Source organism: Megascapheus bottae, chromosome 18, assembly GCF_031878675.1.
Source record: "Megascapheus bottae isolate mThoBot1 chromosome 18, mThoBot2.hap1, whole genome shotgun sequence".
NCBI lineage: Eukaryota > Metazoa > Chordata > Mammalia > Rodentia > Geomyidae > Megascapheus > Megascapheus bottae.
This window is the reverse complement of record NC_143526.1, coordinates 25,101,694-25,127,551: the sequence shown is the minus strand read 5'-3', so window position 1 is coordinate 25,127,551 and position 25,858 is coordinate 25,101,694. Positions and strand designations below refer to the sequence as shown.

Sequence of the window (25,858 nt, the reverse complement as noted above, 5' to 3'; positions counted from 1 at the left end):
TCCTCTTGCACTGTTCTTTCTGCTACGAACTGTTTTTGCTATACGGGGTCTTTTATTATTCCATATGGCAGTTCCTCAAAAGACTAAACATAGAGCTCCTCTATGACCCAGCAATTCCACTTCTTGGCATTTACCCAACCGTCTAGAAACAAGGACATACTAAATCCACTAGCACAACAATGTTCATTGCAGCACTATTTACCATAGCAAAGATATGGAACCAACACTGATATTCCTCAGTTGATGAGTGGATCAACAAGATGTGGTATTTGTACACAATGGAATTCTATGCTGCTGTCAGAAAGAACGACATTGCCCCATTTGTAAGGAAATGGAAAGACTTAGAAAAAATCATATTAAGTGAAGTAAGCCAGACTCAAAGGAACGTAGACTCAATGGTTTCCCTCATTTGCCATAATCAGTAGAAACCTTGGACTCTTCTAGCAGAGATTGGCAATAGAGCAAAACCTAGATACGGCCATACAGTATGACACTAAATGAAAGGACTTCTAGGATATAGAAACAAAAGCCATATAATGAGTGATTGTTGTCCTTAATGTACTATGTTATCTTTCATCTCTTTTGCTGTCACTTGGTTATCTCATATTGTTACAGTATTTCACTGTGTTATCTGATTTACTGGATATATGCGTATTTGGGAAAGGGGGGAAAACAAGATGAGGGTGGGAGTGGACGGGAGGAAAATGGGGACCAAGACATGAGAAAGGGTATCAATGTATGTGAAGTAATGCACCTTCCATCTGGCGAATGTAATGTAACCCTTCTATTAATTACAATAAAAAATATATGGAAAAAAAAGAGTCTCAGGTCCTTTTGTGCCTGGGCTGACTTTGAACCTTGATCCTCAGATCTCAGCCTTCTGAGATCTGAATTCCTTCTTTCTTAAGATCCTACGTGGGGCTGGGAGTTTGGCCTAGTGGCTAAAGTGCTTGCCTAGCATGCACAAAGACCCAGGTTCGATTCCTTGGTACCACATACATAGACAAAAGCCGGAAATGATGCTGAGGCTCAAGTGGTAGAGCTCTAGCCTTGAGAAAGTCCAAGGACAGTGCTCAGGCCCTGAGCTCAAGCTCAGGACTGGCAAAAAAAAAAAAAAAAAAGATCCTACGTGTGGTAAAGTGCTTGCCTAGCATAAATGAATCCCTGGGTTCAATTCCTCAGTACTACATAAACAGAAAAGGCTGGAAGTGTCACTGTAGCTCAAGGATCAGAGTGCTAGCCTTGAGCAAAAGAAGCTCAGAGGCTGTGCCCAGGCCCTGAGTTCAAGCCCCAGGACTGGCAATAAGAAAAAGGTTTTTTTGTTTTTTGTTTTGTTTTGGTCAGGGCCTACACTTGTCCCTAAGTTTTTTTTTTTCTTTAAGGCTAACACTCTACCACTTGAACCACAGCTCCATTTCTGGCACACGTGTGTGTGTGTGTGTGTGTGTGTGTGTGTGTGTGTGTGTGTATGCTAATCCGAGTAGCTAGGATTAACAGGCATGAGCCACCAGCACCAGCTTAAATTTGCTTTCTCATATTTTATAAGATATAGATTCCTTTGGCCCTGTATAGCCCTGAATCACAGATCTTCTAAATTAGCTATTAGTGGTAAAATGTACTCTGCACAAACAAGACAAGATGAGCGTCAGTTGGTACAGATGCATGAAAGAGACATAATCCCCAACATCAAACCCATTTAACAGCCACTTGTTAAAGGCTAAAATTTTGACAGAGATTAAAAAAAACTGCTATGCATTTATTAACTCCAGAATTAGCCTTCTAAAATTCGCTGGAAGAATCTCCATTAGCCATCAAGGTGTGGCTAATGGCATCGCTCACAGACCACAACCATTCCTTTTCATATGTTCCAAGTTCATTGTCCTACATTACTGAATTCAAGTTAGCATTTGCAACTCCTGAAGATGTAAAGTACTTTTACTTTTATGAGAATTAAAAATATCTAGCCGAGGACCAGTGGCTCACAACTGTAATCCTAGGTACTCTGGATGCTGAGATTTAAGGATTACGGTTCAAAGCCAGCCTGGGTGCTAAAGTCCGTGAGATTCTTATCTCCAATTAATCACCAGAAAACTGGAAGTGGGGCTGTGGCTCAAGGGATAGATAGGATGGTAGCCTTGAGCTGAAGAGCTCAGGGACAACGCCCAAGCCCAGAGTTCAAGTCCCATGCCCAACCCCCCCCCAATCTATGTTATCCTTTTCTCTGAAGAAAAAGTAACAAGCTAGTGAATAGCTTATCTTGAAACAATACATGCAAAGTCATTACACTCTCAACTAGGCTTCCTAAAGAAGTCCTATTTCTGATGGAAAGCATATGGTAATTCAAAGGGAAGCTCCTCCCAATTTAGGTAATACAAGAATTTTTTGGAATGGAGCCCTGACTGAGAGGGCAAAAAAAAAAGAAGGGGGGGGAACATCTCAAGGTCAGAGAAGGGGAAAATATACTCTGCTCTAGTAAGAAAGGTAGTACCCAAGGAAGAGGAATTCATAGCAAAGATTTCCTGCAGAGCCCAAGGCACATCACCCAGTTCCAGCACAGTGGGATTTACAATTCACTTCTAGTTCCTTCCAAATTCATCCTTTGCGCCGGTGTTTATCTCCGCTTTCAGAGTCTGGAGAGGAGGGACCTTGCCATCATTTAGGGGGAGGATGATTCTTTGTTGTTTGGAACTGTCTTGTGCCTACTGTAGGCACAATCACCAAAGAAGCATTGTGTAATCTCTCATACAAAGACTTCTTCAGACTTACCCTAGGATAGACATGACAGTTCTTAGTTGAACTAAGACTAGAAACCTCAGATGTACCAACAGGTAGAGTGAGATTTGAACACAGTGGTGAAAATATATCACTGAGCCGGAACCAAGTTAGGGAAGATTGCACATTTCTCTCCATCTAGCTGTATGCTGTGGAGGAAGCAGTGATTAGTTAAACATGCTGGTAAAGAAAGAATGACATTCCGAAGACCTCAACAGTGTGCCATTTGAGAAAAGGCTTAGCACTTGCTGTAAAGCACTTTTGAAAGGAAATCAAAGACTGCAGTGGACTGGAGGCAGTATTCAAAATAACTGACAATAAATGACTCAAGCCATATGGCATAGTCCTTTTGAAAAAGTAAGGGTTGTTTCTTTGAAGATGATTTGCAGTCTGCTTGACATTTGCATGTAGAATATAGGAAACAAGCTCAATTCAAAGCCAGACTGGGCAGAAAAGTCTAATTCATCAACAAAGATCCAGAAGTGGAGCTGTAACTCAAGTGCCAAGGCTCTGAGTTCAAGTCCCAGGATCAGCACATGTACCCACGTGCACGCGTGCGTGCGCACACGCGCGCGCGCGCGCACACACACACACACACAGAGTATATCAAAATGCATTGACCATTTATTTACAAGTATATGGCATGCTACTTGGACAGTTCTGTACAAAAGGCTTGTCTATGTCAGGTTGACAATTTCAAAATTTCAAGAACTCTGTTCTTCCTACTCCCCCCCCCCCACCATTGTCCATCTCAGTCCCGATCTTCCTGTCTTTCCACCCTGGGACCAGATCATCTGTCATGTAAGCCTCTATCTTTACTCCTTTTCCTAGTTCTTTAACAGCAACACCATTAAAGGGAAATACTACTTGCCACACTCTGGGCTAAGATGTGTGTGTGTGTGTGTGTGTGTGTGTGTGTGTGTGTGTGTGTGTGTGTGTGTACCAATGCTGGAGCTTGAACTCAGGGCCTTGAGATTTCATTTCACTTTTCAGTCAAGGCTGGTGCTTTAAGTGGAGCCAAAGCTTCACTTCCAGCTTTTTTTGGCGGTTAGTTGGAGAAAGGAGTTTCATGTTCTTTTCTGCCCAGGCTGTCTCTGAGCGACAATTCTCAGATCTCATCCTCCTGGGTAGCTAGGATTATAGGTGTGAGCCAGTGGCACCCAGCCTATATTTTATTTTAAAGTAGAAAGTTTTAGCAATTATTCTTCCAAAATTTGCTTTAAAAAAATTTAAAACATGGGGGCTGGGAGTTTGGGCTAGTGATAGAGTGCTTGCCTCGCATGTACGAACACCCGGGTTCCATTCCTCGGTACCACATGCATAGAAAAAAGCTGGAAGTGGTGCTGAGGCTCAAGTGGTAGAGCTCTAGCCTTGGGAAAGTTCAAGGACAGGGCTCAGGCCCTGAGCTCAAGCCCAGGACTGGCAAAAAAAAAAAAAAATTAAAACGTAGGCCAGGAGTTTGGCCTAGTGGTAGAGTGCTTACCTAGCATATATGAAGACCCGGGTTCGATTCCTTAGTACCACATACATAGAAAAAAAGCCAGAAATGGTTCTGTGGCTCAAGTGGTAGAGCTCTAGTCTTGAGAAAGCCCAAGAACAGTTCCCAGGTCCTGAGTTTAAGGCCCAGGACTGGCAAAAAATAAAAATTAATAAATAATTTAAAACAATATCACATTTATGAAGTATTTGAATGAATTATCCACCTGATGCCTTTCACCCCTGAAATTGTATACATGGTATTTGTAGAAGCAAATATCTTTCTCATCACAATGACATTCTCTTACATAACAGAATTAGAAAATGAATAGCAGAACATTAAACCTGTTTAATTGTGATGCCATTCACAATACTCCCGTTGTTTCCATAGAGTACTTTATTGCAAAATAAGCCAGTTCAAAACCATGTGTTGCATTTAGTTGTCTTATCTGTCTTTAATCTCCTGCAGTCTGGAGCTACTTATTCTTTCCTTGGTTTTCATGAATTTGGCATTTGTGAAAAACACAAGCCAAAAAGTCTCTCCTGCTGTTTCTTTGATACAGAACCAGTAAAGGGGCCAGCATCTGCCTCCTCCCCCATTTTCATCCACTCAAGAGGCTCTGGTTTAGTGATAGGGTTTTATTGTGACATTTATATATGTATATACTGTGTATCCCAATCACACAAAAGGGCACAAAAGGACCTGAGACTCTTATCTCCATTAACCTCTAGAAAATAGGAAGTGGGGCTTGGCTCAAGGGTAGGGCTAGCCTTGAGCTGAAGAGCTCAGGGACAGCACCCAGGCCCAGAGTTCAAGCCCCATGATCTACAAAGAGAGGGAAGAGAGGAGAGAGGAGAGAGAGACAGAGAGACAGAGAGACAGACAGAGAGAGAGAGAGAGAGAGAGAGAGAGAGAGAGAGAGAGAGAGAGAGAGAGAGAGAGAGAGAGAGAGAGAGAGAGAGAGATATCATCCATTATCTTGCTTTCTGATATTTTTTATTGTGTGGTCAAATATTGGAATGTGCTTTATCTTTCAGACAACAATAACCTGCATAGTGAACAGAAGGACTCCTGGACTTCTGAGGACTTGTGGCCAGATCCTTCTTTGAAAGGTCAAGCAGAGACGCATGAAGAAGATGCTGGACTGCGGAAATCCCTAGAGAGATTCTATGAAGTGTTTGGACATCCGCAGGCAGCCTCTGGGAATCTGCTCTCTGCATCTGTCTGCCAGTGCCTGTCTGAGAAAATCACTGAACTGAGGGGCCAGGAGAGCCGGAAGTATACCCTCCGTAGCTTCCAGATGGCACAGGTCATCTTCAACCGGGATGGCTACTCGGTCTTGCAGAGGCATGCCCAGCACACACACTTCTACCCTCTGGGAGCAGCAGATGCCTCCCTGGATGAGGACGAGCCCACCCCAGGGCTATCAAAAGATATCATTCATTATCTCTTGAAGCAGAGCGTGATGAAAGACCCATAACTGGTACTGATGCTCAGAGCAAGCAGTACTGCAGGTAACATGGTTGCCTCCTTCAGAATCCCTGAGGGTCTTGTCAGCTCTTTGTGCCTAGCCCAAAGATAAGTGGTGTATAGTTAAAGGCTGGCATCTGTGATCTGGTTCCAGTGCCAAAGAGTCCCTAACAAGTACCCTGTGGTCGCCCCCTCCCCTGCTCCCCCACCACCTGCCTTGGCCAAACCCATTGGCTGACTTATTTAGGCATCCAAAGCCCAGTCCATACTCCTGGTCCCCAGGAACCAGGCCAAGCTTCCCTCCCTTTCTCTACCTGCGCTCTTCCCACTCATCTACTATTTTGAGGGAGCCTTCCCTTAAAAAACCTCTTATATCTGAGCCCTTCACTCACTGTCTACCCCTGGGAGAACAAGCCTCTGGTAAATGGGTTTTTTGAAGTCTACGAAGCTGTGTGTGGATTCAAGGGTGAGACTTATGTCAAGTTATACAGTGGAGATGATGTGATGGAAATCTTAGGCCTCAGAACAGAAGAAAGGATCATCATACCATCGACAGTTCTCCCAGCTAGGATTCCCTGATTTATATGAACTGCCTACGGGAGGGGTATGTGGGCCATAAAATAGCAGCTAAAATTCACCAATTCAAAAGCTTTCTTCACCTCCATCTAATGACAGTACAAAAGGCAAGGGGACAAATGTGTGCTACACACTCAAGTACCTAAGCACAGGTTTCATCTACAGGCTAACATCATATGGCCCTGTCAATATGCGCTTGAAGAAAATGAGAATAAGGGAAAAATGGTGAAAAAGTACAGCTGTGGAGCTCACTGGACAGTGATGAAAGTGACAGTAAAACTCGAGGGTAGAGGCGGGAGGGAGGGACTGGGAGAGAGTGAAGGAACAGAAGACACTGTCTTAATGGAAATGGACTCATGACCTGACTCACGTAATTGTAATCCCTCTGTCTATCACCTTTATAATAACAATAAAGTAGATTAATTTTTTAAATGGAAAACGAAAATAGGAGCTTAAGAGTCTTCCTTCCTCTTATTACTTTTCTCTTTTGCCCTGCCCTTACCTCCAGCAAGTGCTTGCCCAGAACAGGGCCTGGCTGCCATTCCACTCCTATCCTGCAGGCCTGTGTTCTGCCTTGCCAGGGAGATCTTTAAATAGTTGCCTCAGGATTACACTGACAGATGCTCTGCTCCACAGGTCATGTCCTGAACCTGGTTTGAAACTCTGTTGATAGAATTACATCACCTGGCACTATGTTCTCTGAAACTGTAATTGGAAGCCTCATATCATTCTTCGGTAAATTCCACTGACAGCGTCGTACCACTTGTTTGGGGGGTAGGGAAAGAGAGCAAAAGCTGGCCAACCTATGCAAGTAGATTTGCAGAAACTCGAGGTGAAATTTAATTGGCATGAGACTCCGAAGGCTCTCCAGAAAGCAGATTATGCAAATGAGACATCCTAAAAGTACATCCTAAAAGGAAATGCTGTCTCTCAGAGGACTCCTGTCCAGAGAGAATCCTTTTAAAGGTTAGCCTACTCAGTTCAGGGAGAATTGGAGGTAAGGAACTCTTCCAAATTGAAGGGCAGAGGCACTCATGAAAGGAGATTCCATAGCAGGAAACTAGAATTGAACAGGCATTTGAGAGGAAAGGTACTCAAGAAAATAAGACTCTGCTGACAGGCAATCATTTGCCTCTTCTATTCTACAGCTCCCCTCCCCACAATAATTCTGAAATCAGTGGAACTTATATCATTGAAAGCCTGCAGGTTAAACAAAATTGGTAGTTTCATTTTTTTAATGCAAAGCATAGTATTAGATGCCCTTAAAAATATTGTTCTTTTTAATATATTTCAGCAATGAAATATTTGCAGTTAGTTTCCATGACTACCCACAGAAGGGATCTGGGTTACTTTTACAATGCTTTTTATTTTGGTCATGGGACTTGAACTCTGGGATTGGGCATTGTCCTTGAGCTTTTCAGCTCTATGCTTGCATTCTACCACTTGAGCCACAGCACCACTTCCGGTTTTCTGGCAAGTGGAGTGGTGTTGCCATTGGAGATAAGAGTCTCAAGGACTTTCATGCCTGGTCTGGCTTTGAACTGTGATCCTCAGATCTCAGCCTCCTGAGTAGCTAGGATTACAGGCGTAAGGCACCGGCACCTGGCTTTACGATGCCTTTTTAAAATGTGGAGCTGTGGCCCAGGTGGTAGAACAAAAACACCTCAGGGAAAGAGTGTAGACCCTGAGTTCAAGTCCCAGGACTGGTACACACACACACAACACACCATACAAGCAATTTGGATTTCATGTTGAGATTGAAGCAGTAGCATTCATTTCCCAGGGAGATTTTACTGTCAGCAAACATAATCTTCATTAACCTCAACGCTGAGGGTGCTTAGTGTGGACTCTGAATGCTGAGAATGTGAAAGACTAAAAGCCAGAATTACCTTTGGGTAAAACCATTTGCTGTGTACTTACTTACATCTGAGTATTTGACAGGTCAGAATAAGATATTTGATTCCCTGCAGTGGAGTTCCTTAATTAGATCTCTGTGAGGATAGGATAGCATTTTCCATTTATCTCTGTGAACCTTTAATAAAAACTAAGAGATAAGGCTGTGAAGGCTCTGGCCTTTGGTCTTATTGTCAATTTCAGCCTATAGATAAATTCTAGGAGATCTTATCATGCCCTGAACATTGTGAGTGGCCTATGATATCATCAGGGGCCCTTTCCAGACCTTCCAGTGCCTTCGTGAGGATGAATTTCCTTAGAGAAACATCAAACTCTAGGAAGAGTTTCAGAGTTGTGTAGTATGATTCATTTCATTAGTTTATTTTCAGAACTTGGGGGCTTGGGCATGCTAAGCCTACACTTTTCCACTGAGCTACTCCTCCAGCCTCTTTGTCTAACTGATTTCAGAGTTCATGAAACAGACTGTAGTAGCAGCAATTAGCACAAAAAATATAGCAATACTTAAAACATTTTTAAGGCTTTTAAGCCATTTTATTGGACGTCATGTGCCAGAGCTGCCTATGCCACCTGTATCTTGCCTGACCTCTAGGAGTTGCTATGCAACCCAGTGCCCCCACCTTCCTTAAATCACATGGACAATGTTTAATTGCTAACAGACTGACTTGATGTGTCAGAAAAATACTGTTGCCACCAATCCATGGATACTGTGTAGGATGAGCTTCACAGGAGTATTAACTACATTTGAAGTAGGCTGAAAAAAATAATAGAGCAGGTAGCCTATAGGTATTTTGAAAACTGAATATTCAGTACCCTGAAATGACTGAGACTCAGATCTCAGCTTTCTGAGCCACCAATGCCCAGCAAGAATAAGCATCTTTTTAAGAAAAAAATAAAACTAAAACTGATTATGTAAAAATTTAAGGAATTGGCTGTTTAAAAACATAAAACTTCCTTCTTACATATATAAGGCCAAAACAAGATCAAAAGTAGGCAAAAGAAGTGGAATGCATATAGCAGATACATTTTATTGAATAAACAGCATTCTTATCATTTAAAATTATTAGAAAGCCAAACTGGCATTGGATAGAAAGGGGAAGTTAGGAGAAAATATATACATATGCTCCTCATTTTATTATGTGGTTCTGTCTTGGTAATCCATTGAACATATTGTAAGTGAGAAATGCATTGAACACACATAACTTTCCAGGTACTATAGCTTAACAACGCAGGATACTGCAGAGCTGGTTGTTTCCTCTCTTAACTGTGAATTTGTGGCTGATTGACAGGAGATGTACCTTTCCACTGCGGCCCGGCCTCACTAGATAATATCTCATATCACTGGTCCAAGAAATGATGACTTCAAAATTTAAAGTACAGGTTCTGCTTATTGCATATCACTTTCATGCTATCCTAAATTTCAAAAATTCTAAGACTCTTGTTAAATCAGGAGCCATCTGTATATATAAAAATAGTGATGAGAGGCTGGGAAAGCCCAGAATTCAATTCCTTGGTATACAGAAAAAGCCGGAAGTGTTGCTGTGGCTCAAGTGGTAAAGTGCTAACTTTGAGAAAGTTCAAGGACAGTGCCCAGGGTGTAAGTTCAAGTCCCAGAACTGGCAAACAAAAATAGTGAATAAATATAAAATCACGCCCAATTATGCTAGAAAGGAAGCAGCAGCAGTTTCAACTGTGGTTTGTTTTCTTTCTGCATTTTGGGATTTGAGAGAGTCGTGAAGAGATGGAAGGAATGTAAAGCACAGGCAAAAGTTGACTAGCAGCGGTGGTGAAGGTTGATAGATAGATAGATAGATAGATAATAGATAGATGCATACTCTAGTATTTAGGATAAAGTGTCATACTATGTGAAGAGCTTCTGTAAATAATACTAAAATTGAACAATGAATTGGAAAATGATCTATGAGGAACTGGATAACTTGAGGGGATGGGTGGGGTTAGGATACATGCGGGGAACATTGAAAGGCGTGACATTGGTCAAGATGCATTGTGCTTACAAATCGTCGTGTTGAACCAGAAATGTTAAAATGACCCCTTAGAAGGAAGAGGTGTTTCATAGAAGAAATGCAAATTGGCAATAAATATGAATACCCAGTGCATCATAAAAATCCAGAGTTTTAAAAAGTCGCTGCCATTTTTCCAGTCATATGTTTGTTTTTAAGGTGCAATATTGGGTCCTGTCTGGTCTTGACGTAGATGTGCCCTCTATCAGGAAAGTGGGCATCACCTTTGTAATTAAATTAGGAGCTGAAAAATGTTAAAATACAGACCTGACCTTGTATTCTCCTGTTGTTCCTCCTTGTTACTCTTGGATTAGTGGTAGCCTTAGCCCATAGGCCACTTTCCTAACAGACAGGTTGTAAGATAGAGTGAATGGTTGGGTGCTTGCTAAGCGTCACTCATCATTTCAAACGTTAGCATTATACAATCACTTTTACAGATGGAAGTGAGGTACAGAAAGCCAGTAGCCCCAAAGCCATACTTAATTCCTGGATTCAATGTGCTCACCTACTCCTATATGTAGCTCCTTCGCCTGGAGGTTCTCTTCCTGTGACTGGCTTTCCAGACCACCTCTTCACCCCTTCCCTTCCCTGCCCCCCAGCAAGGGTCTCGGTTCAACCCATTCTCACAGCACTATAGATCTGGCCTTCATAACTGTACCAGAGAAATACAATAACACCTTGCATCCTCACCACCACCCCCACCACAAGAAGTTGAGCTCTATTTTTAAAGATGTCTACTAAAATATTTAAACACAAAAAAGTCTTAATATCAATTGCTTAAGAGAGAAGAAAAGAACAGAAAAGAAAAGAAACAGACCTGGGTGTGGTAGCTCACACCTGTAATCCTAGCTACTCAGAGGCTGAAATCTGAAGATCAAGGCTCAAAGCCAGCTTGAGCACTAAAGACCATGAGATTCTTATCTCCAATTAATCACTAAAAAACAGGAAGTGAGGCTATGGCTCAAGAGGTAGGGCAGTAGCCTTGAGTTGAAGAGCTCTGGGACAGCGCCCAGGCCCAGAGTTCAAACCCCATGGCCCAGTAAAACAAACAAAAAAACCAATATGACCAATTTCATGTGCATGGTTGGTTTATGAACATCCAAATAAATGTCAAACCGGCTCTCTCTTTGCTGTGTTTGGACTCCTTTAATTGCCTCCTCCCAATCCTGGACCCTCAGCTCACCTCACAGCACATGGCTCTGTGTGTGGCTCTCTTCCCTAGGGCCAAGTTGCCCACTCCATGCCACCACGTGTCTGAGAATTCAGTGCACATGAGCAAGCTCACATTCCGTGGGAGAGGATCAGTCATCCTCGGCATAAATGATCCTCACATCAAATATGCTTGTGGAGCTTTTGGCTTGTTTGAAACCCATAGGCCCTGTTCTTTCATTGCCCTTCTCATAAGCCCCTGAGGGCTGTACATCAGCAATATTGTTTTGCCAGCAACCAAACAACTCTCCAAATTCCCCCAGGCGAATCCTTCCCAATTGCTATCTGTGTGGGTGCATTCACGAAGACAAGATTTAACACTCTTACCCTTCCTTAGTTATTTTCTCTCTGCTTCCTCTAGCACTGGGGCTTTGCATCAAATGCCTGACTTTCCCTGCCTTATTTCAGAAGAATGTAACTTTTTCTTAGTTGCCTTTGCCAGTCCCACTGGGACTCTTCCTTAATGCTTTACAGCACTCTTTCTCTAAAGGCTGTGTGGAACGTGGGTGTGAAATGTACCCCACAGCCAGGATGCAATAATGCTTACCCCTCACATTCTCTCCCCACTATGCTGTATCCTCAGCCCTCTGCTGTGCCCTCCCCCTTTTCTCTCGTATAATTATCCTAAAAAGTGTACACATATCCCTACACACCCACACACGTGACTATTTAATCATAATTTGCTTTCATCCAGTTCCTCTGCTTCCCTTTCTTGGACCCAGTACATAGCTAAGGCACAAGGTACTAGGATTTGGAGATGAATGTGTGATATCTGGCTTGTCACTGTGCACCCTCAGACAAGTCACTCAGCCTCTCTGGACCTGAGTTTCCTAATTTACAAATTACAGATATTAGATTGTTATGTCTCAGAGTCTTTATTAGGTTTTATAGGTTAATGACTATTCCATAGGTGTGTATGTAATCTATGTCTGAAAATGCTTCATCTAATGTAGGATGCAGTGAAATTATAAGGTGACCCAGTTAGTTCCACACTCACACATCCCTTGCCCTTCTCTAATCTAGCCTCCACTGAATGGCTCCTTATCACTAGCTACTATCCCTCTGGAAAACAAGGCCCTTGTCAGTCACCCCATCAAATCTCAACACTTTCCAAAAGGGCTCAATGGAATTAAGCTGGAAATCAGTGACTGAAGACAACAGATATCTTCAAACCCTTAGAAATTAGACAACACACTTCCAAACAAATTAAACAATAAACTTATAAACCCACAGGCCAAGGACAAAGTCTTAAGTCTTAAAACGAGAAAAAAGAGCCAGGTGTGGTGGCTCATGCCTGTAATCCTAGCTACTCAGGAGGCTGAGATCCGAGGATCTTGGTTCAAAGCCAGACTGGGCACTAAAGTTCGTGAGACTCATCTCCAGAAAACCAGAAGTAGTGCTGTGACTCAAGGGGTAGGGCAATAGCCTTGAGCTGAGGAGCTCAGGGACAGGACCCAGGTCTAGAAATCAAGTCCTACAACTGACAAAAAAAAAAAAAAAAGCAACAACAGTGGTTTGCAGCTAACAGTTCTGAATGGGATAATTATAGTAGTAAAGCTTGCATGGAAGGGAAAAAATCTGTATGTTACTACTTTAAGAAGTAAGAGGAAGCTGCACACTAGTGGCTCACGTCTGTAAGCCTAGCTGCTCAGGAGGCTCAGATCTGAGGATCATAGTTCAAGGCCAATCCTGGCAGAAAAGTCCATGAGAATCCTATCTCCAGTTAACCACCAGAAAACCAGAAGTGGAGCTGTGGCTTGTGGACCCCTTGGGAAAAAGGGATCAGAGCCAGGAGTTTAGCCTGGTGGTAGAGTTGTTTGCCTAGCATGCAGAAGACCTGGGTTTGATTCCTTGGCATAGAAAAAGCTGGAAGTGGTGCCGTGGCTCAAGTGGTAAAGCTCTAGCCTTGAGAAACCCCAAGGACAGTGCTCAAGCCGTGAGTTCAAGCCCTAGGACTGGCAAAAAAAGAGGGGGGCCTCGGGGTCAGTGCTTAGGCCCAGGTTCAAGCCCCACAACAGAAAGAAGGAAGGAAGGAAGGAAGGAAGGAAGGAAGGAAGGAAGGAAGGAAGGAAGGAAGGAAGGAAGGAAGGAAGAAAAGGAAAGGAAAGAAAGAAAAGGAAAGGAAAGGAAAGGAAGCAGGTCACCTTTTAACTATTAGCACATGACATTTTTTCTTTTCCTGATAGAGAGTTTCCGAATATTCTATCATGATCATGAGCATGTATTGGGTAAAACTAATCATGACATAAATCTGCTCCATATTCAAATTTTCTGTTCAGCCTCATGTTACAGCCAGCTCAACAACTTCTTTCTATATTAAAACTGAAGCCATGTTATTTTATTTATTTTTGTTTTGGTCTCGAGGCTTAAACTCAGGACCTGGGCATTCCCCCTAAACTTCTTTTGCTCAAAGTTAGTGCTCAAACTTGAGCTACAGTGCCACTTCCAGATTTGGGGTAGTTTATTAAAGTCTCATGGACTTTCCTACCCCAGCTGGCTGTAAATCTTGATACTCAGATCTCAGGCTCCTGAGTAGCTAGAATTACAATTGTAAGCCACTGGCATCTGGCTTCCATTTAATTTTAAAACTAAGAACAAGTAGCTGGAGCAAAAGAGAGGTTTCTATGTACCTCCTGAGAGCCTTCGTGGGAGAAGGCAGCTACCAGTAAGACACAAAGGGCAAAAACACAACCATTAACAAGCAGGGTATTCAGAGCTCATTTAACTAGCCTGGACCTTATTTCTGCCTCAGCAAAATGAGGACATTAACTCTGCTCCATATCCCCCTCAAACTCAAACATTCTGTGACACATCTCCAAGAAGGTGAATTTGGGAGGCTGGTTTTGGAATTGATTGAGCAGCATGGAGAATTAAAATCTTTTCCATGACAGTTCATTTCCTGAGTTCAGCTATCAACAGTGTTTACTAAGCACCATTTACTCTGCAAAGTCGTGGGCTGAGCGCTATGGAGACATAGAAGCAGCGTCTCATAGGATCCATGGCCTCAAGGAGTTTATTATGTAATCAGACTTTATTATATAATAAAAGCTTACCATGCTCATGATCTGGGCAAATTACTGTTTACTTACGTAAAACTTCTTTTCTAAAATGAAGTTTGACTTGAAATACTGTTTCTACTCCTCATATGAGTTATGGCTTCTGTGTGTTCTTTCTGTGTTATTGTATTTGAAATACACACACACACAAACACACACATAAACTATAAGTTTGCATATGAATATATCCCCATGCCAGTGGCTCACATCTGTTATCCTGGTTACTAGGGAGTCTGGGAGTCTGAGATTGGGAGAATTGTAGTTCCCCAAGCCAGCCTGGGCACAAAAATTCTCTAGACTCTATTCCAATAAATAGCTCAATATGTACACAGGCAGGAAGTGAGGTCCTGTCTCAAAAATAACCAGCAACAGTTCAGGCCAGAGGCACAGCCCAGAGGTAAAAGTGTCTGTATGGAGCCAGGCACGGTGGCTCACACCTATAATCCTAGCTTTTCATGAGGCTAGGATCTGAGGATCAAGGTTCAAAGCCAGCCCATGCACAAAAAGGCCTGAGTCTCTTATCTCCAGTTAAACTCTAGAAAATGGGAAGTGGGGCTTGGCTCAAGGGTAGGGTGGTAGCCTTGACCTGAAGAGCTCAGGGACAGCACCCAAGCTGAGTTCAAGCCCTATGACACACACAAAAGTGTCTGTGTAGTAAGTACAAGGACCTCAGCTCATACCCTAATATCAACACACACACACACTCTCTCTCTCTCTCTCTCTCTCTCTCTCTCTCTCTCTCTCTCTCTGTCTGTCTGTCTGTCTGTCTCTCTCTCTCTCTCTCTCTCTCTCTCTCTCTCTCTCTCTCTCTCTCTCTCTCTCTCAAAATATCTTAGTTGGCAAGCTTATTTTAAAAGCTTTTTACAGCCAGGTGCTGGTGGTTCATGCCTTAATCCTAGCAACTGAGTAGCTGGTCCAAATCTAGTCTGGGGCAGTCCATGATACTCATCTCTCCCATTAACCACCAAAGGCTAAAAGTAGAATTGTGGCTGAGGTGGTAGAGCGCTAGTCTTGAGCAGTAAAACAAAGCCAGGATCAACAAGTACCTTTGGCTCATACCTGAAACCCTAGCTATGCAGGGGACTGAGATCTGAGGATTGTGGTTTGAATCCAGCCCGGGCAAGAAAGTCTGTGAGACTCTTATCTCCAACAAACTACTTAAGAAAAGCCAGAAGTAATGCTGTGGGTCAAGTAGTAAAGCAATAGTATTGAGCAAAAGAAGCTCAGGGACAGTGCCTAGGCCCAAAGTCTACGCCCAGGATGGACACACACACACACACACACACACACACACACACACACACACACACAGGACCACACACGAGCTCGAGCGCGTGCACACTTTTTTTTTTGCCAGCCCTGGGGCTTGAGCTCAGGGTCAGAGCACTGTTCTTGGACGTTCTCAAGGCTAAAGCTCTACCACTTGAGCCTCAGCACCACTTCTGGCTTTTTTTTTCTACATATGTGGTACTGAGGAATCAGACCTGGGTCTTCATGCGTGCTAGGCAAGCACTCTACCACTAGGCCAAACTCCTGGCCCATCACACACACTTTTTACTATATCATGAGATATTGGTTTTTGAGCATTCATAAAAGCAGAGAAAACTGCAGTATGGGCTCATGTGTTCATCACCTGCTTTTAACGAACAGTAGCTTCTTGTTCTTTTTTGTTAGCCTTCCTCCCTAGGTAGGTAGGTATGTGTATGTGTTTGTGTGTGCATGTGTACAGATGTGTGTGTACACAATAAAGCATCTCTTCCAAAGCTCAGAAACCCTTGGATTTGATTTCCCATTGCCATGGCCAGTGGACTAACACAGCTCCTGCCTCACACTGCTCACCATGCAAATTTGACTGCACCAACTAGTCTATATAGGTCGAGAGATAGTTCACAAAGCACCAATGGAATGCTAGGGGATTTCAAGGACCTAAAACAATGTTTAAATACTCAATGTCTGTACTCATTACAAACCAGAAGTATACATTTTACAAGTGGGCATTAAGGCATAGGCCACACTTTGAATAATTCTGCACTAGAATATTCTAAAACAAATTCCAGGTATCATTTATTGCATCTGTAAATTCAGTCACAGATAAGGTCTTTAAAAAAATGTTTAAACAATCAGAAAACCATTAATACTTCCAAGGATATAATCAACAATTCCTATTTATATCATTTAATATTCCCTCCATGATCATTTTTTCCTAGCTATCTCAAAAATGCCTTCAGATAGGCTATTGAAATAAGGACTTAATGATTTACCATTGCATTTGGTTGATTATCTCAATGACATCTTTCAAGCTACAGTAGTCTTTCTTTTCTGTCCAAGACTGAAACTAAACTTCGATATCAGATGCTTGCTTTTGTTCACTGGCTGACACTCTATGACCTGAGCCACGCCTCCAATCCCCTATAACAGTCTCTCTCTCCTTTGAGAGCTGATTCCAAACCATTCTCCAAATAATAGATTTACCATTAATTATGAAAGGTTTCAGCACCACCATTTCTCCATTGTTTTCTTTTCCTTTTCTTTGCATCTTGCTACAAGATGACTTTTTCTTTCTTTTTTTTTTTTTTTTGCCAGTCCTGGGCTTGAGCTTAGGGCCTGAGCACTGTCCTTGGACTTTCTCAAGGCTAGAGCTCTACCACTTGAGCCTCAGCACCACTTCCGGCTTTTTTCTATATGTGGTACCGAGGATTCGAACCCGGGTCTTCATGCATGCTAGGCAAGCACTTTAACCACTAGGCCAAACTCCCGGCCGACTTTTTCTTTGTTTATGGAAATGTTTAACTAGAAATCATTTCCTGCCCCCCAAAAGAAAAAACCCCACAATCTATGCATGCTAAAAGCCATACCCCACACTTCCATGCTTGTTTTCAGAGCTACTAAACTATTTCCATTTCTCTTGTGGAAAGTGCTAGCACCTCTGTCTTATCATTTCTGATTCTTTTTGTGCCAAATGGGTTCAGTTACAGGGTAATCACCTGTGACTGGCAGTCAATGAATTGTTCATTTTCTTGCCCTTGGAACTGTTTACTTGGCCTTGAAACTCTTTACTAGGTATATTCACCTCTTCTGAAACTCAATCATACATAATAGTGACAAGACAGTTGAGTGGTTGGATTTGGCCCAGATTTATCTGTGGCTTTCCCACTGGGACATACTTATCCAAACTTCCATCATCCATCACTGACCGTTCATTAGCTTTGAGCCTTCACTAGCCAGTACTTCTTGTAAAACATACTATAGGAAAGCAAGCTTAGCATTTAAGCAGCCCATCCTCCTGACACAAGAGACAACGGACCCAACAACTCTGTAGGTGCTCCAAGGACATGAACCCATCAGAGTCTGAATATTATGGGATGCCAACTTCCCCAGTCTAGGCTCTGGATTGTCAAGGCAAGAATTGCACTCTGGCTGACTTTAAGAGAAGGATAGTGGGTAGCTAGCAGAATTGACCTAAAGGATACATTTTAGAGTTGTTTGTTTTTGATGATCTGGGCTTGATTTCAGGGTCTGGGCATTGTCCTTGAGCTGTTGTGCTCAGGCTAGTCCTTTACCATTTGAGCCACAACTCATTCTGGCTTTTCTTTTGTTGTTAATTGGAGAAAAGAGTCTCACAGATACTCCTGCCTGGGCTGGATTTGAACTGTGATCCTTAGATCTCAGCTTCCTGAATAACTAGGATTATAAGCATGAATTGCCTATGCCAAGCTGGATTTTTAGGTTTTAAAAAGCATGACCTATAGAAGTCTGGGCAGCAAGAATATAGCCAAGATCCTTAACTTTGGCCTTGGGGTCACTCTGGCTTTAAGACATTGCTACAAGTGAGCACAGAAACCTGATGCCACTGCTGCTATAGAATTCTTAACTTGTCCTTGAGGCTAAACCAAAAGTCCTGGTGGGAGTACTTGATTTTTCTTTTTCTTTTTTTTTTTGCCAGTCCTGGGGCTTGAACTCAGGGCCTGAGCACTGTCCTTGGGCTTTCTCAAGGCTAGAGCTCTACCACTTGAGCTACAGCACCACTTCTGGCTTTTTCTATGTATGTGGTACCGAGGAATCGAATCTGGGTCTTTATGCATGCTAGGCAAGCACTCTACCACTAGAGCCAAACTCCCAGCCCAAGTATTTGATTTTTCTGAGTCTGGATTATGCAGTTGTCCTCCAGAAGCCAAGGACCAGGCATAGAGGATGTCTTGACTTCCTATAGGAAGTGAATGCTGCCTTCCCCCATCACCTACATCATTAAGGGAAGGACATCTGGATGCTAAATAACCATCCACAATTGACCCAAGACCTAACTCCAGCTCCACACTTAAACACATAGCAGCACATAGGAGTAGCGCAAATGAGTTATCTATGGAGGCATTTCCTATCACTCTCCCTCAAATGCATTGCTTTCCTCACAAGCAGCAGTTCATTTTTTGAATTCTCATTGTAGGGGAAACCATTTCTTTTTCCATTTCAGTGGCCCTGTAACTGTTACCTGGCCCTGTTTTTGAAAGAGAACCCAAAGTCAATCTGTCCACTTGACTTTAGCTCAGATGCTCACTGGGAACACATTAGCTTCCCAGAACATTAAAACGTCTCTAAGCAATCCATTAGTGATTAGACTGACCCTTAAAAATAGTCCACACTGCTACATAAAAGGCTGCGTATAGAGATGAACTGGGACACCAAAGATTCATTGAGGCAACAGCAAAAATTCTGCCACTGTTCTTTAAGTGTATCTCTGAAGGCTCTCAGATTCCATATTGGGAAGTGTCCTTATGTGGTTAAGTAACATGAGGCCAGAGCTGACACTATGGCAGCTGTTCCCAAAGGAACCAGGTTTGTTACCTGGAAAAGATGCCCTTGAATTTTCTGGGCTGAGGTAAGAGTATTTGGCAGTCCCCGTCTTCTCTGCTTTCTAATTGCCTTAACAGATTACATGGAAAATAATGAGTGCAGGTGACCTTCAGGGCATTTGTCTACTGTCCTGTGTTTCTAGTCAAGGTTTCTCTCAGAAATACATGAAAGTACAAATTCAGGTGCAAGTGATCTGTCTGTGTAGAGGATGGAGATAAGCGAGAGGGGAGAGAAGGGAGCCAATAAGAGACCCATTATCAAATAAGTCACTAAAAGAGGCAACTGGTGCTTAGCCCTAGTGGGATCGAATGTGGAATGTTGCTTCAGAGCTGTCCTGCATATGGAATGTAGAAGCTAGGGTATTTAACCACCAGTTCCCATCAATCTGTAGCTGATGGTAGCAACTGGGAGATTACTGATTCTCTAGCCCTTTGAGCTTGCTGTATGCATCGGCAGAATAGACCTTGACCACTAGATAATGTCCTTAGACCAAAAGGCATAGATGTTGCCAGTTGGAAGAGAGGCTGATATGCACAGAATGTGAATGTCCCAAAGAGTTCTGTGAAGGTACATTCACTACAGTGGGATCATGCTCACTGTCCAGTTGTGTGGGCAGATGTGCTGTTCATGACAAGCTTTGGAGAGGTAGAAATAGTTTTCTTCCCTGGGAGGAGCAAGAATTCTTTCAGAACCATGGATAGCATTTATTTAACCTTGAGGTATTCCCATAGTGACTGACAACTTGGTGTCAAGAGAGAAGGTGGGATGTGAGTTAATGCAGAAATGCTTTTGTTGTGTCTAAGGCACAAACACCCTGCTAACATTTACTGAGTGACTTGACAGACCATCCATGTCTTCTTACATTAAGTAAGAGGTATCTTGAAATCTGATGTCTTTTTGTTGTTATTGTATATTAGGTCCATCATTTCACATCCAGCTTTCTGATGGTTAAAGATAAGAACCTCATGGTCTTTCTTGCCCCAGGCTGGTTTTGAGTTATGATACTCAGATCTCAGTCTTCTGAGTAGCTAGAGTTACCCGCTTGAGCCATTGACACCAGGCTTTGAGAAAGGTCTTAATTGAAGAATGCCCATAGATCGTCTGCACGGATTTTGAAATTTTACTCATGGACTCTTTCCCCTTAGGTTGTTCTGACATGGCTCCAAGCATAATAATTTTAGTTTAGAACTTCCGAGCATTCATTATCACCTTGAACACGTTTTGTGTCAATGGCTTCTACACTTTCTAATCTGGCAAATGGGATGTTAATCAAGTCCTCCAGAAGAAGACGACATAAGCTGGGTAACGTAGGTGTTTATCCTAGAAAGATGTGACAAGGAGACGGAGCATGGCTCTTGGGTTCATTCTCTCTCCTCTCCAAAGTTGCCTTGGTATCCTAGTTTCATTAGAAGGAACTGGAAGAAAAGAAAAAAGGGAAGAAAAGGAGTAGGTTGACTTAGCATTTCAAAACTGTTTTAAGATTTTCAAAAAGTTTCAGCATACAAAAATGTCATTGTGTAGGCTTTCCTAGAGAGAAGGTAGGAATTGAGTGTGTGACACTCTATATACACTCTGCTTTCCCCCGACACACACCCCAGGTGTCAAAACACTGTCCAGAGTATTACAATCAAATACTGAAATACTTTTCTTACTCAAGCTTTCGAAGAATTGGATCTATATGTTTTATAAAAGTCTGTATGTACATCTAGGAAATGAAAGACTTGGGGTGAATTTAGACAATGTCCCTAGAGGTAACTCCTATCCCTATAGTTCTCCAGTGTTGCTTCAGTCCTTCCTTAAATAGGCTTATCTTGAATGTTTCTTTGCTTTCTCTTCCAGAGCTGGGCTAGAAATCAGCTCGTGTTTCAGTAGATTTGGTCTGAGGACCATCTGTGCTTGTACTTCCATCGACAGGATGCGGGCACACTGTGCCCTATGGATCATATTCCTGTAAAGCATCTTTGTCCTTCCCAAACTTAGCCATGGATTCTGCCTTTACTGTGCTCCTGCAGAAGGATCAAATCCAGAAGTTCTCCTCACATTATGTTTTTGTTTTTTGTTTTTTGTTTTTTTTTTGCCAGTCCTGGGCTTGAGCTCAGGGCCTGAACACTGTCCTTGGACTTTCTCAAAGCTAGAGCTCTACCACTTGAGCCTCAGCACCACTTCCGGCTTTTTTCTATATGTGGTACCGAGGAATCGAACCCGGGTCTTCATGCATGCTAGGCAAGCACTTTAACCACTAGGCCAAACTCCCGGCCTCACATTATGTTTATACTTCACAATATAGTATGCCTTCTAAAAGAAAAAAAAGACTGAGCCTAGAGGCTTATCCACTAGTTTCAGAGAGGATCCTATCTATGTAGCAATTCTTCTCTAAACTTTGTGAATGAACATAAAAACAAGGAGGGAGAGACAGAGAAAGAGTGAGAAAGAGACAAATAATCCTTTAATAAAACAAGAACTTTATTACCAGAGCAACTATGGGCAATTGAATCTTAGGCCATTTCAGACTATGTATATTTACTTAACAATAATGGCTCCTTAAGGACCACTATGAATTTTTAAATAAAATATTCATAAATCTAAAAGTGAAATTAGCCTACATGAGGGTTTTTTTTCTGGAGTTTACTTCTACAGATGCATTTTTGTTGAGAGTCCTGCCTGGGAGTTGGTATTCAGTAACACTCACTATAAATAATTAAACATTCAGCATCAGCAGAAGGCCTTTTCTCAGAGCAAAGTCAGCCAAATCTCACAAAATTACAGAGGCAGACACAACTTGTATTTCATGACTCTTGGGGATGTCTGATGGGGGCAGGATCAAGTGCCACAGGCAGAGAAGGAGACCTTAAAGCAACAGCACAGAGCCTGGCACTGGTGGCTCAGTAATTCTAGCTGCTCAGGAGGCTGTGATAACAGTTCAAAAAAAAGCCAAGGCAGGAATGTCTGTGAGACTCACCAGAAAACCAGAAGTGGATCTGTAGCTCAGAGTGGTAGAATGCTATTCTTGAGTGAAAAAGCTCAGGGACAGTCCTTAGTCCCTGAGTTCAAGCCCTATAGCTGACAAAGCAACAAAAGCAGAAAACGGCACAGGGTGGATTCTGGGTTCTGCATGTCAGTCTATTGGCCTGCAAGTGGCATGATTTTAGAGTTATGGCCACTAATTCTGGTTGGGTGTCAGAAATGCCACATTTTAAAATGAATATTTGGGGCCAGGTATGGTGCTATATATCTGTAATCCTTATTCCTTGAGAAGCAGGGAGCCAGGGATCTGAACTCCAAAGCAGCCAGAGCAAAAGGTGAGACCCTACCTGAAAAATAATGAGTGTTAAAAATGGCCTGGTTGCGTGGCTCAAATGTTAGATTGCCTGCCTACTAATTGTGCCTTGAGTTCAAACCCTAGAGCTACTAAAAATAAGTAAACAAATAAATACAACAAAATGGATATTTTCAAATGAAACAAAAAAGTCCCTAGAAAGAATGGCCATACTTTTCACAGGAAGAGAGTAAAGGAAGCACTGGTGTCAAAGTACCAGAGACAGGGGACTTATTGTGAGATGGAACAAGCCCCAACAGAAAAAAAAAATAATGAGTCAGGACCTGGAGTGTGAACTAGAGGTAAAATGCTTGCGTAATATGCATGAAGCCCTGGGTTCCTTGGTACCACATACACAGAAAAGCTGGAGGTGGTGCTGTGGCTCAAGTGCTAAGGTGCTAGCTTTGAGAAAGCTCAAGGACAGGGACCAGGCCTTGAGTTCAAGCCCCACAGCTGGCAAAAAAAATGGTGCCAGCTATCAGCCACCCATTCTCAGCACAAATCTTGGGGAAGAGGGCTGCCCCCCCACCCGCCCCCCGCCCGCCACAGTTGACTTCCACCAAAAACTCCACCCAGACTTCTAACAGTTTTCACCAAGTCTTTCTGAACTAGGAGCAATCTCAAAGCTTCTCTCAGCTTTTTCATGAGCCCTGTGTGAGATCCTATTATTTTTCTCCTTTTCTATAAGCTCATGGGCTTTAATCTTTTGGAGATTCTTTTGTTTAATTGTATTTTATTGTTGTGATATATAGAGGGGTTACAGTTACATTCTTCAGGTAGTGGGTACATTACTTCTTGAACATTAATACCCTTCCCATGTTTTTCTCCCAGTTTCTCTCCCCCAATCTCCTCCCCTTTAGGAGATTGTTTATGTTTTCTGGTCCAATTAAACAACTCCCTCCTATGTACTGTATGCACCAATATGTGTATATAATGTAAATAAATCCTTTGTTACAAAGATAGCATTTTCTACATGCTGAACTTGGAAGGTACACTTCAGAAATGGCTTTAATTTTTCCATGCTTACCTGGAAACATGTTCTGTCAGATCTCCATTTGTGATCTTTCAAAAACATCTCAAGCTGGATGAGGTGGCTCATACCTGTAATCCCAGCTACTCAGGAGGCTGAGGATCAAGGTTCAAAGCCCGCCTGGGCACTAAGGTCCCTGAAACTCTTATCTCTAATTAACCTCTAGAAAATTGGAAGTGGGGCCATGGCTCAAGGGGTAGGGCAGTAGCCTTCAGCTGAAGAGCTCAGGGACAACACCCAGGCCTAGAGTTCAAGCCCCATGACTGACCAAAAAAACTCAATCTTTTTGTTAATTCTGGACCATCTTATCCTACACTCATTCTAGACTTCCAGGAGGGTGCACATGAGTGAAATCTTTTTTTCTCTTTTTTGATCAGTTGTGGGATTTGAACTCTGGGCATGGGCACTGTACCTGAGCTCTTCAGCTCAAGCCTAGTGCTCTACCACTTGATCCACAGTGCTATTTCTGGTTTTCTGGTGGTTAGTTGGAGATCATACTTTCATGGACTTTTAGTGCCTGGGTAGGCTTTGAATTTTTTTTATTTGTTTGTTTTTCCTTTCTGGAGTCTTTAGTTAAAGACTGGAACATTGTCTTGTTCTTTCTGCTCTTGATTCTAGAGACAAATACTAATGCAAAGGATTATGAAAGCAAATTAGTAAAATGAATAAATGAATAAAGGATTCTCCCTGGGGGAGGGGGAAGAGAGTAATCAGTATTCTTTCTGCATTGTCTCTGTACATTACCACAGAGTAAACAAGAATAACTTTGGCCTTCAGAATCATATCTTGCACAAATACATGAACTACTAAGTGGTTTGGTTCTCCTTCTACTCCAGGAATCCTGTTCTCTGGTGGTAAATTAGAGATAAGAGTCTTATGGGGTCAGGAGTTTGGCCTAGTGGTAGAATGCTTGCCCAGCACGCACGAAGGCCCAGGTTCAATTCTTCGGTACCACATACATAGAAAAAAGCCGGAAGTGGTGCTGAGGGTCAAGTGGAAGAGTTCTGGCCTTGAGAAAGTCCAAGGACAGTGCTCAGACCCTGAACTGAAGCCCAGGACTGGCAAAAAAAAAAAAAAAGTCTTATGGACTTTGTACCCAAGCTGGCTTTGAACTGTGATCCTCAGATCTCAGCCTCCTGAATAGCTAGGATTACAGGCATGAGCCACTGGCACCCAGCTACCTTTCTCTTCTTGAGAGAAAAAAAAAATGCATCTCCCATAGAGGAGGCTACTTTTTTGTTTCCACTCCCATCAGAAAACCTTTCCTCTCCTCGGCCCCAAATTCTACCCGTTCAGCCCACAGAGGATCCTCCATTTTACTAGGTGGCCTGTGTTTGTGAGATGCAGAAAGGAATTCCCTTTCCTTTATCCTTTCATCCCCAGGGTATAGCAGCTTCCTGCAGCTGTGAATCTGGTTTAGGCTCCCCTTCTCTGACTTTCCCTTTCAATATTTCTAGCATCAAATTCCTTTTATTGGTTTCATTTTCCAGGAATGGCTCTAATGGGCTCTACTTTAGAAACCAAGTATACAACCAGAGTTATCTAAAGTTTGGTCTTATAGGAAATGTCTTCATTTCCTTCCTTAATTCTTTGAGGATATTCCTGAGAGATAATCTTCCCTTTGATTTCTTTTTCTGGTATTTTTGTATTACTTGAGATAAGATTATATCCAGAATAGGCTAGGTGCCTATAGGCTCACATCTGTAATCCTAGTGCTCAGGAAGCTGAGACTTGAAGATCGCTATTCAAAGCCAGCCTGGGCAAAATACTCTGTGAGACTCTTATCTCCAATTAAACACCAGAAAATCAAAGTGATAGAGCTTTAACCGTGAGTTAAAAAGCTCAGAGACAGCACCAAGCCCTGAATTCAAACTCCATGGCTGACAAAATAAAAGGCATAGATATAGATATAGATATAGATAGATAGATAGATAAATATAGATATAGATATATGTGTATATATATACGTATATATATATATATATCATATAATCCTATTGTAAACATGCAAACTAGTCCTAAATGGATCCATGAATTTTATATGATTCTTGTCAAAATCCTGAGGTTTTTTTTTAGTGGAAATTGATCATTGATTTCAAAATTTGTATGAAAATGCAGAAGGCCAAGAGTAGCCAATAACCTCTGCAGGAAACAAGATGAGAAGATGTTTTC

General features: G+C 42.4%; 1 protein-coding gene across 2 annotated transcripts in view; it reads left to right on the top strand.

Moving 5' to 3' along the window:
* The window catches only part of Shld1 (shieldin complex subunit 1), a 62,727-nt gene extending 56,148 nt beyond the window's left edge, over positions 1-6,579 (top strand). The window contains exons 3-4 of one of the 2 annotated variants that reach the window (XM_090352789.1): positions 5,287-5,763; positions 6,461-6,579. In XM_090352789.1, coding sequence (XP_090208915.1) covers positions 5,287-5,729 — 443 coding nt within the window. In that variant the 3' untranslated portion in view covers positions 5,730-5,763; positions 6,461-6,579. Of the gene's footprint in view, positions 1-5,286 lie in introns of both variants that reach the window. The other variant, XM_090352788.1, reaches the window with a different exon arrangement.
* The last annotated feature ends 19,279 nt before the right edge of the window (positions 6,580-25,858 follow it).